An 11,832-nucleotide genomic window follows, 5' to 3' on the forward strand; every position below is an offset into this window, starting at 1 on the left:
AACCATTTTCCCTTTTTTGTTTATTTCAGGCAAATATTAAGGGAAAACAGCTGTCTTCAGACTCTTCTTCAGCACCTTAAATCACACAGTTTGACGATAGTGAGCAATGCCTGTGGAACACTGTGGAACCTCTCTGCTCGGAATGCAAAAGATCAGGAGGCATTATGGGACATGGGTGCAGTTAGTATGCTGAAGAACCTCATTCACTCCAAGCACAAGATGATAGCTATGGGAAGTGCAGCTGCTTTGAGAAACCTTATGGCAAATCGGCCTGCCAAGTATAAGGATGCCAACATAATGTCCCCTGGATCCAGTCTGCCATCCCTGCATGTAAGAAAACAGAAAGCACTAATTGAAGAACTAGATGCACAACAACTATCTGAAACATTTGATAACATTGACAACTTGAGCCCGAAAGCCTCCCATAGAGCCAAACCAAGACATAAGCATAACGTCTATGGCGATTATGATGGTGTCTGTCGATCAGATGGCTATAACCCCAATGGAGTCGGTGTTCGCTCACCTTATATGAACACCCCTGTTCTCTCAAGCCCATCCTCTCGAGACAACAGAGGAAATGCAGAAAGTGTCCCAGCCGAAAGGGACAGAAGTCTAGATCGAGAGCGAAGAGGATTCCATCCAGATCCTGAAGCTACCAAGAGAATGGTGCAGATTCCCACGACTGCAGCTCAAATTGCAGTGGGTATGGAGGAAGTGCAGAGCATGCAATTAAGTATGGATGATAGAACCGCAGGATCCACACCAGACCCTCATGTCGTGCAAGACGACCTGATCCGGCGTCAAACTGCTGTTCATGGTCACCCAAACATGTACAACTACAGCAAAACTGACCCATCAGGCAGACGGTGCCCACTGCCCAAACTGGAGTCCACCGCTTCAAATGACAGTCTTAATAGTGTCAACAGCACCGATGGCTATGGAAAGAGAGGTCAAATGAAGCCCTCAGTGGATTCCTATTCAGAAGATGATGACGGCAAATGCTGTGTCTATAGAAAATATCCTGCGGACCTTGCCCATAAGATACACAATGCAAATCACATGGAGGATGACAATGGAGATCTTGACACACCTATTAACTACAGTTTGAAATATTCTGATGAGCAGCTTAACTCTGGTCGACAAAGCCCAAGCCAGAATGAAAGGTGGGCAAGGCCTAAGCACCTTGATGATGAAATGAAACGGCCAGATCAGAAACCATCGAGATCGCAAAGCCCAGGATACCCCATGTACTCTGAAGGCAACAGTGAAGGAGAGGATAAACCAAAAAAGTACCAGCCCAGGTTTGTTCAACAGGACCTGCCTGGATTTAGATCAAGGGGCTCAACTGAACAAATCAACAGTGGGTCAAGTCATGGACTTAACAAAAAAATCTCTCAAACCATCTGCACTGTTGATGATTATGCCGACGACAAACCCACAAACTACAGCGAGCGCTATTCAGAGGAAGAGCAGCTTGATGAGCAAACTCCCAACTACAGCATGAAATACAATGAAAATCATCATGTAGAACAGCCTATTGATTACAGTTTGAAGTACTCCGATGCTTCTTCCAAGAAGCCCATGTTTAGTCATTCAAAGCCATCTTCTACCCAAAGTTCTGTCAAAAACCATTTAAGCCAAGATAACTCCTCCTCTGTGGCATCTTTAAAGCATCAGGGTAGGCAAAAGCAACTCCACCCTTTTTCTGCTCAAAGCAGATCAGGACCTACGAGAGCAGTTCAGAAGAACTCAACATGCAAGGCTCCCACAATAAATCAAGAAACAATACAGACGTATTGTGTGGAGGACACGCCCATTTGTTTCTCACGTGGTAGCTCTTTATCGTCATTGTCTTCAGAGGAAGATGAAATGGAGAGCTGCAAGCGTAATGTCAATTCAGCCAACAACTACCCAACTCTACCTATATCAGAAAAAGAATCCACTAGTAACATTGCACCTGACCAACGCACAGCTGAGAGCCAATCGTCAGTCCATTATGGACGCATCAAGCCTCCACGAAATCACTTGGGACATGGAGATGGTTCCAGGCATCACAAAACAGTGGAATTTTCATCAGGTGCTAAATCACCATCCAAAAGTGGTGCCCAGACACCCAAAAGTCCCCCTGAACATTATTTGCAAGAGACTCCGCTTATGTTCAGCAGATGCACATCTGTCAGCTCCCTCGACAGTTTCGAAAGTCATTCCATTGCAAGTTCTGTACAGAGTGAGCCATGCAGTGGGATGGTCAGTGGGATTATCAGTCCGAGTGATCTGCCTGATAGCCCTGGGCAAACAATGCCTCCAAGTCGCAGCAAGACACCACCACCTCCACCACCACGATCCACATCAGTAAAACAAAAAGTTACTGTGCCACCCCACTCAGAAAAACGTGATTTGGTTCCAAGGCATGCGGTTGTAAGTGCTGCTGTACAGAAAGTGCAGGTTTTACCAGATAACGATACTCTTTTACATTTTGCAATCGAAAGCACTCCAGATGGTTTCTCTTGTGCTTCAAGCCTTAGTGCACTAAGTTTAGATGAACCCTTTATTCAGAAAGATGTTGAGCTGAAGATAATGCCCCCAGTTCATGAGGATGACCATAGTAATGAGGCAGAGCTTGAGACAGAAGACATCCAAGAGCCTAAAATTCAAGAGAAACCACCATCAACATCTGAAGCCAGAAAAGACATCTTGGATGACTCGGATGATGATGATGATATAGAGATTCTAGAGGCTTGTATTAACTCCGCAATGCCAACGAAATCATCAAGAAAACCCAAAAAACAATCGCCCTCAAGCACCTCAAGACTACCACCACCTGTGGCTCGTAAACCAAGTCAGCTCCCTGTTTATAAGTTGTTGCCACCACAAAACAGAGGACAACAGCAGAAACATGTAGCTCTAACACAAAGTGAGGACATGCCCCGAATATACTGTGTTGAGGGAACACCCATTAACTTTTCCACAGCAACATCTCTCAGTGACCTCACAATTGATTCACCCCCAAATGAGTTGGCTGGTATTGAAAGTTCAGCTCCCCATGCAGAAGCACCTTGTCAAAGACGAGACACTCTGCCAGAGGGGAAAAGTGCAGAAGCTAAAGATACAGGTTTATCACCTCCCATGCAGTCTGCTTTTGCTGAGAACGAAGGGGACGATATTCTTGCGGAGTGTATCAATTCAGCAATGCCCAAAGGCAAAATTCACAAGCCTTTTAGAGTGCAGAAGATGCCTGATCAGGCTCCACATCCATCTACCGCCACTGGCAGTCTAGTTCAGCAGGACCTGGAAAAGAAAAAGCCAACTTCTCCTGTAAAACCTATGCCACAAAGCAATGAGTACAGAGCAAGGATGCTCAAACGGCCAGAAGCTCCTTATAGCTTGTCAGAAGCAGCATCATATCCAGATAAAAACAAAGAAACCAAAAAGCAGGAGCCCAAAGTAGTCACAAGAGAGTTTGCCAATAAGCCTGGTAATGCAGAGGAGAGAACACGTCCTGGGTTTGCCTTTGATTCTCCGCATCATTACACACCAATTGAGGGCACACCTTATTGCTTCTCTCGTAATGATTCACTGAGTTCACTTGACTTTGAGGATGATGATCTTGACTTGTCTAAGGAAAAAGCTGAGCTACGAAAAGATAAAGAGCAAAGAAAATTCCCCCCTTTGAAGTGCAGTGTAGAACAGCCACTAAACACCAACAGGGTATCAGCATTTCAGACTGCTCCAACAAAACCCATTCAAAAACCAGTAAGTTTTCAACAAGCCCCCAAAGAAAATACAGTAGCAGTGTGCGACGAGAAGCAAAAGTTTTCCATTGAAGACACACCTGTATGTTTTTCAAGAAACTCATCACTAAGCTCACTATGCGACATTGACCAAGAAAACAACAACAAAGATTGTTCACACAAAGATGATGCAACTCAGATGGAAGTACCTAGGCCACAAGCCTCTGGTTATGCGCCAAAGGCCTTTCACGTGGAGGACACCCCTGTGTGCTTCTCTAGAAATAGTTCCCTTAGCTCTCTCAGTATCGATTCTGAAGATGACCTTCTCCAAGAATGCATCAGCTCTGCAATGCCAAAGAAAAAGAAACAGCAACCAAGAAGTAAGACAGAGGAACAAGGGGGTAAGGAAGAAAAGAGCTTATTGGCAGATGGTATTTTAGCAGAAGAACCGGATCTTATATTAGATCTCACAGACACACATAGTCCTATTTCAGAGCAAGCCTTATCACCAGACTCTGAATCATTTGATTGGAAAGCCATTCAAGAGGGCGCCAATTCTATAGTTAGCAGTCTACATCAGGCTGCAGCAAGTCTCTCCAGACAAGGTTCTTCTGATTCAGACTCTATTCTTTCTCTCAAGTCGGGCATCTCCATTGGATCACCATTCCATCTTCCTTTAAATCAAGATGACAATAAGCCTGCTACGAATAAAGGGCCAAGAATAATTAAACCTGGTGAAAAAACAACTTTAGAGGTCAAAAAGAAAGAGGAGGAATCTGTTAAGAGTCTGAAAGGAGGAAAGAAAGTGTATAAAAGTTTAATCACAGGAAAGCCTAGACCCAGCCTAGAAAGCATGTCCTCTCAGCACAGACAAGCTCAAGCTCCTGTGATCTCCAGAGGGAGGACAATGATTCATGTTCCTGGTGTGAGAAGCAGCTCTCCTAGCACCAGTCCAGTACCCAAAAAAAACCCTCCGCGTGGCCAAATGTCAAAACCACCATCCCAAGCATCTGGTCCTGGAAACTCTCCAAGAACCATGAAAGTCGCAGCAAATTCTGAGCCCAGTCCTGCCAGGGACTCACCATCTTCTCAAGGAGGGTCAAGTAAAGCTTCCTCTCGATCTGGGTCTAGGGACTCTACACCTTCTAGACCAGTTCAGCAATCTCTAACAAGGCCCATGCAGTCTCCTGGTCGTGCCTCAGTTTCACCTGGTAGAAATGGTTTGGGCCCATCTAACAAATTATCTCAACTGCCTCGCACTGCTTCCCCCAGTGCTGCTTCAACAAAATCTTCGGGATCCGGACGCATGGCTTACACTTCTCCAGGGAGGCAACTGGGCCTGCAAACACCAGCAAAGCAGAGTGGTTTGCAGAGAAGTACCAGTGGAATTCCTAGAAGTGAATCTGCCTCAAAAAGTCTAAACCAGTGTGGAACCACAGGTCCTTCAAAGAAGGCAGAGTTGTCTAGAATGTCATCCACAAAGTCAAGTGGGAGTGAGTCTGACCGGTCCGAGAAGCCTGGACTTGTTCGCCAGTCAACATTTATCAAAGAAGCCCCTAGTCCAACACTAAAAAGGAAATTAGAGGAGTCTGCATCTTTCGAGTCCTTGTCACCTTCGTCTCCAAGCCAGTCACAGACTCCAGTATCTAGTCCATCCTTACCAGATATGTCACTTACTCTACCTTACCAGGGAAGTGGTTTGAGAAAGTCCCCTCATGATCAGAACTCTGCAGAGAATGGTGATAGCCAATCACTCCGTAGGCATGACATCTCCCGATCTCATTCAGAAAGCCCTTCTAGGCTCCCAATCAACAGGACGGGGACATGGAAAAGGGAGCACAGCAAACATTCATCTTCTCTCCCAAGAGTAGGCACTTGGAAAAGAACTGGCAGCAGCTCTTCCATTCTCTCTGCTTCGTCTGAGTCCAGTGAAAAGGGGAGAAGCGAGGATGAGCGGCAACCTGCTAATCCACCTCAAAAATCAGGTAAAGAGGGGGGCCTGGAACGCAAAGGAACATGGCGGAAAATGAAAGAGAGTGAAACCTCATATGCACCTTCTATGACATTAGACTTACCAGATTCAACTGATGATCCTGCTCATTCAATGGGTTCTGCTATGTCCAAGACAGAAGATGTCTGGGTGAGAATTGAAGACTGCCCCATAAACAATCCAAGGTCTAGTAAATCACCCACAGCTAACACACCTCCTGTTATTGACAGCCAGTCAAGCAAAGGGCTTCCTTGTGACAGGGACTTAAGTGAATCTCACTCAAAACAGCCACTAGCAACTGAGAATGCAGCTGTGGCCCACCTGGGTTCAGAAACAAATCTGAATTTACTCAGGAGTACAGAGTCTCTTGATAAGAAAGTCACTGACATCAAGCCTGCACCAAGTAATCCAAACATTGGCACAGAGGTACATGAATTCCCAGTTGCTGAACGCACACCATTTAGCTCAACTAACTCTAGCAAACACAGCTCCCCTAGTGGTGCAGTGGCTGCTAGAGTAAGTCCTTTTAATTACACACCAAGCCCCAGAAAGAGTAGTGCTGACAGCACAACTCCTAGACCATCTCAGATCCCAACACCAATTACAAGCAATGCAAAAAAAAGAGACACTAAAGGAGACACGACTGAAAGTGGGTCTTACATTGTCACCTCTGTGTAAGTTTGGAGTTACTCACAGATCTTTATGATTACAGCCAGAAAAAACTTATTATAAACTTGTTTATAATTTGCCTTGTGAATTATATATATATATATAATTTTTTTTTTTTTTTTTTGTGGAGACAAAATGCCACTTTCTTAGAACTTCTTATTGCACCCTGTGTTAGGCGGCCTATTCTGCTGGTTGATTGCTGTTTAAGCTAAAGTTGGTTTCAAATCCATAGAAACAGCAGTAGAGAGACATCTGAGAGTAAAAATGTTTGAAAATTTGTACTGTACAGATTTGATTATGTATATATTTAATTTAACCGCACATTGGGATCCTGTATTTAGCTTGAATTGACAAGAATTACGGCTAATTGCGGAATATTTGGGATGCTGTTAAGCTTCTGGTGGAATTCAATACTATTGCATTTGATTATTTTTTTTAAAACAAACTGTAAACCTGTATTAATTCAAATGTTAAACTAATTCTCACTGTTGCATATTGTATATTACATAATGGATTTTCTCCTTGCATGAACCGATTCAGTGGTATAGTATTTCCTATAAAGATAAACATTTCTGTGGACATATGACCTGTACTGATAGCTGTAGTGTAACATTTTACACTTTTGTGTGTGCGCTTTTGACAGCAAGAATTAACTCTCAAAACTGTTGAATGATGATGTTGACGGTTGACATAGATTATATGAAAAAACATAGTTCCATTGCTCTGCTGTTTGTGTATAGTTGTTGAGATGAGGTGGGTGTCTTTTCAATGAAAGACTAAAGTAATGTTTGAAAATTAAATTATTTCTGTAGGTTTTGGTGTTGGTACCTTTTTAAGAGCTCTTTTGCTTTCCCTTTTATTTAGTAATTAAGCACATAATTAGGTTCAACTGTTTTGCCAAAACCACGGTGTAAATAATCACATTTTATTTTAGTTTTTTTATTTTGTATTTTTCTCATGCAATAAAGTGGGCAGATCAATGTTTACAAAAATATTTCCAATAAAAATATTAAATTACATGATAAACTGTATCATTTTTGTGACTGTCTCGATTGTTTATTTCAGACTTTTAATGCGTTTAAGGATCTGTTAATCTGGAAAAAAAAAAATTTTTAATTTTTTTTATCCACAGACTCATTTTAAAAGTTTCTTTGTTTCCAGTTTAAATAAGTAATCTCAATTAATTTTGAGTTATTTCTTTTTTGGTTGCTCTGTTATGTTTTTTTAAGGAATAAGAGAGAGAAAAAAGAAAACTATCTAAATTAACTGAATTTAAAACTCATGGGTCATTTAATGTAAGCCAACTCATTCAATTTGGTAAGGCAAACAAATATCTAAATACCTTCCTGTTTCACATGTAGTCAGCTCTTAGGAATGTATTACTCACAAACAGACATGCTGACCGTAATCAGCCATCATTTTGTAAATGGATTTCACATTATGATGCTATTGGCATGTAGTACGAGTTTAATCATGTTGTCTTGTGAAGTAGTTAAGAGACTGCTGTTTATTTGGGGCATGTCTGGTGCTTACAGTCTTTTCTGCATATAGCAGTAAATAATGACCGGTCATAATGTAACTAACAGTTTAACAAGTTGTTGATATGCACAGCTGTAACTTCTCTAATCGTGGTTTTGTTTTACCACTCTTTAAACAAGGAAACCAAGAATGTGAAAGATTGTGTTCGTGCCACAATATTAACATTCTAGATAGAATTAAATAAGGAATATTATTCATGCAATTAGCACAAGAGTTCTTCTGTGGTACTTTCAACAAAGGACTTCCTTCCATGTGGTTCCGCCTTAAAGTGGTTGTGAAAGGGGTAAAGTTTCACTTGCAAGTGCAGAGCAGCTGGTGAGGTGAGTACAGTTTTGTAAGGCAATAATATATGATGTCCATAAAATAAAAACTTTGTTTAATAATATTGACTATTGTTGCCTCAGTCAAATTGTTTATTTTCCTCATCTGTATGTCATTTTTGGATTAAAGCATCTGCTAAATGTTTGACTGATAATATATGATATTTACAGGATAAAGAGAGCACTTTGGACAGCATCAACTCAAGCAAAATGAACCAAACGTCTGCTGACGATTACAACAACATGAACTATAGTGAATATGATTGTCTATATTGCATTAATCATAGTGAGACAACCCCAATGTCTTCAGAGGTGAGAATTTCTATGAAGGTGATTTCTCTGGTCATCTACAGCCTGGTGTTTCTCCTCGGAATTCCCGGAAACATCTTTGTTGTGTACTTTGCTGGAATGAAGATGAAGAGGACCGTTAATACAGTATGGTTTCTCAATCTAGCCACTGCCGACCTCCTGTGCTGCCTCTCCATACCGTTCAGTATGGCGGAGATCCTTCTTGAGCATCACTGGCCTTATGGATCCGTCATGTGCAAGATTATCCCCTCTGTTATAGTTATTAACATGTTTGCCAGTGTTTTCACCTTGAACTTGATAAGTCTAGATAGGTTCACCCAGGTGATCACACCGGTTTGGGCTCAAAATCACCGCAGCTTGTTTCTTGCACGGCTGTCCTGTGTAGTGGCCTGGGTTCTGGCTTTGGGGCTCAGCTTGCCCTTTATGATATTAAGACGAACTTTCACTGATTTAAACATCACACTTTGCACATCTCAAGCTGATGAAGAAGGTGACGTTACACCGTCTGGAATGTTGAGTATCATCAGATTTGTGTTTGGCTTTTTGATACCGCTCATATGCATTACATCATGCTATGGAGTCATCGCACGCAAGTTAGGCAGGAGTCATTTTCAATCTGGCCGAGCGTTTCGCATCATGTTGGCTGTTATTGTGGCTTTCTTTATGTGCTGGCTGCCGTATCACACGGTGGACTTGATGATAAAGTACGGAGGAGCGGAGTCAATTGACTTGGCTTTGGCAGTGGATCCATTGGCCATCTCTTTGGCGTATATCAACAGCTGCCTGAACCCCATTCTGTATGTTTTCATGGGGCAGGATTTTAAGAACAAAGTCAAACTTTCTCTAAGACGTGTTTTTGAAAGGGCTTTCTCTGAGGAGGGAACGCAAATATCACGATCCACCCAGTCACAACAAATGCACTCAGTGTAGTGAAGATATGACTTTTATCTGTTTCGATGCCTAATCTATGCACTTTCAAACACGACTCTTTCCACTTGCTTTGATGTTTTATATCTAATGCAATTACATAGAAATTGTTGAGTGTGACTTGATATGTCCAAATTGGTGTCTTTTTTGGTTAGAGATTTTTTTGCATTTTTTTTCTTGACCAAATATAGCCTACTTTTATGAAGTATCTTGACAAAAATATTTTGCCTTTTGTTATTTCTCCTTTTAAAATTGAACTTAAATATATGCAAAACATCGCAAGTAGATTGTTCAGCACTTTTCTAGGAAGTCAACTTTTTTTTGTGTGAAGTTATGAAACTCTTATTTAGTGCATCTAAAATATCTGCAAAGAAACGGACATGATAAGGAATATTGTTTTATGTTACATTGAGTTTTTGATGTTCTTAGCAATGCTCAGTTTTTGCTGCACTGTTTTTATCTTTATTTATATGAATTAACAGGACTTTTGTTGAACAGAATTATGACAGTAGCTTGCAATCTGCAATATTGATGCTATTATTAGACAGGTAGGTTCTGAATGTTTTGAGGAAGTTAATGGCGTGTCTACTGATCATGGTGACCATGTTAACTGATACAGCTGCACACTTATCTTGATTAAAAATGTAGATGAATATTCTGTCATAAATGGAAAGTTCTAGTGTCAGTATGCAGTACATACTGTGGATAAAAAAGAGGAATAAAAAATCTTTTGGAAATTGATCTTAATGCCTTAATTTAAAAAATAAGGAAAAATTCAACCTTTAAGGACACCAATTTTATTTGTGAATGAATAATGTCTCGTAAATAAATACATGTTCTTCCTTAAAATACAGGTTGCATAAGTCTATGTTAAATTCCCATAGAGTCAGGCATATTTTTATTTTTAAAGGCCAGTTATTAAATGGATCCAGGATACTTTGCATCCTGATAAAGTTCTCTTGGCCTTTGGATTAAAATATCCCACATCATCACATTCCCTTCACCATACCTAGAGATTTGCATGGGGCACTTTCCATAAGAACATCTCTCAATGCAGATCATACCAGCTATCAAGCTAACTGAAATAACACCATGCCAATATCTAGGTATGGTGAAGGGAATGTGATGATGTGGGGCTTTAATAATAAAAATCTGCGTTCTCTATGGGAATTTAACATAGGGGTGTCCTGACTTATGCAACCTGTATTTTAAGGAAGAACATTTATTTATTTACGATACATTATTCATTCACAAAGAAAATTGGTGTCCTTAAAGGTTGGATTTTTCCTTATTTTTTAAATTAAGGCATTAAGATCAATTTCCAAAAGATTTTTTATTCCTCTTTTTAGTCAACTTTAGCGTGGGTGTGTTCACTTATGCTATAGGCACTGTACTATTAATAATAATAATGCTAAACCATTGATGTAACATCAGTCGAGATGATTTTTTAATCACATTGTTGTCTTCGATCATTTTATAGTTTTGCTACTAATGTTATGCCACATAGGCCTATCACATATTTGCATTATCATCTCTAAAAGATATTAGTATACAGTGTATTAAGATAGATTTACTGTTTTATGATCATTAAACATTCAAACTGATTTTTAATTTGAACAAAATGATTATGCAGTGTTATATTTGGGCTGTATGGAATACTTTCGATTGGTCAATGGTGTAATTATTTGGCCAAATATTTAACGAGACTAAACTGTAGGCTATCATTGTTTCAGTCAAAATATTTCCTAGTCTTTTAGTTTCATGTCTCTCGATTCACTCTACACTCTTTTCTTCCCACCTAGCCTAATAAAACCATTTAAACCCAAATCTATATTTCAAGTCATTAAAATCATTTTATTTATAAACAGCTTTGTATTGGGGTCCTGATCATACTTTTGGAATTTACTTTACGTAAATGACAGATTGACTGTACCTTGCCCTGATTTGCGCAAATAATAGGCCTAGTTTTACTTGGATCACTTCAAATAACAAAGTTAATTTTGAGAGTGAATGATAAATAGAATGGAGATTAAATATGAAACAATTACTTTCTTTATATATTGCTTTTTTTCTAATTCACCATCTCAAATCAATTTTGATTATTAGCCTACCTTTTTTGCATTCTATGTTTTTTTATTATTAAATGCCAATCACATTACATTGGATTATTATATAAAGATGACGTATAATTGTTTTTTCCCTTCCAATTTAAGTTAACCCCCAGATCTTAGGTTACTTAATTTTATCTTATTATTATCATTATTATTAAGTAATTTATATATATATATATATATATATATATATATATATATTTTCGTCAAGCATAAGATAAGTTCGCGCCCTTACC

The 11,832-nt window shown here is 39.9% G+C and overlaps 2 protein-coding genes across 3 annotated transcripts in view; both read left to right on the plus strand.

The window, feature by feature from the left end:
* The window catches only part of apc (APC regulator of WNT signaling pathway), a 35,842-nt gene extending 28,426 nt beyond the window's left edge, over positions 1-7,416 (plus strand). For both annotated transcript variants that reach the window (XM_077243682.1, XM_077243683.1), the window contains one exon: positions 30-7,416. In XM_077243682.1, coding sequence (XP_077099797.1) covers positions 30-6,399 — 6,370 coding nt within the window. In that variant the 3' untranslated portion in view covers positions 6,400-7,416. The remainder of the gene's footprint in view (positions 1-29) is intronic.
* A 775-nt stretch (positions 7,417-8,191) lies between these two features.
* c3ar1 (C3a anaphylatoxin chemotactic receptor) lies at positions 8,192-11,107 on the plus strand. Its single transcript, XM_077243706.1, has 2 exons — positions 8,192-8,249; positions 8,421-11,107. Exon 2 carries the CDS (start codon positions 8,460-8,462, stop codon positions 9,486-9,488), a length of 1,029 nt encoding a protein of 342 aa, XP_077099821.1. The 5' UTR covers positions 8,192-8,249; positions 8,421-8,459; the 3' UTR covers positions 9,489-11,107.
* The last annotated feature ends 725 nt before the right edge of the window (positions 11,108-11,832 follow it).

The sequence above is a fragment of the Siphateles boraxobius genome, unplaced genomic scaffold (genome assembly GCF_051911475.1).
Source record: "Siphateles boraxobius isolate OS27281-9 unplaced genomic scaffold, OSU_SipBor_1 25, whole genome shotgun sequence".
Taxonomy (NCBI): domain Eukaryota; kingdom Metazoa; phylum Chordata; class Actinopteri; order Cypriniformes; family Leuciscidae; genus Siphateles; species Siphateles boraxobius.

Excerpts from the sequence above, each read along its gene's own strand:
- c3ar1 (XM_077243706.1), top strand. The coding sequence starts at position 8,460 with ATGAACCAAACGTCTGCTGACGATTACAACAACATGAACTATAGTGAA.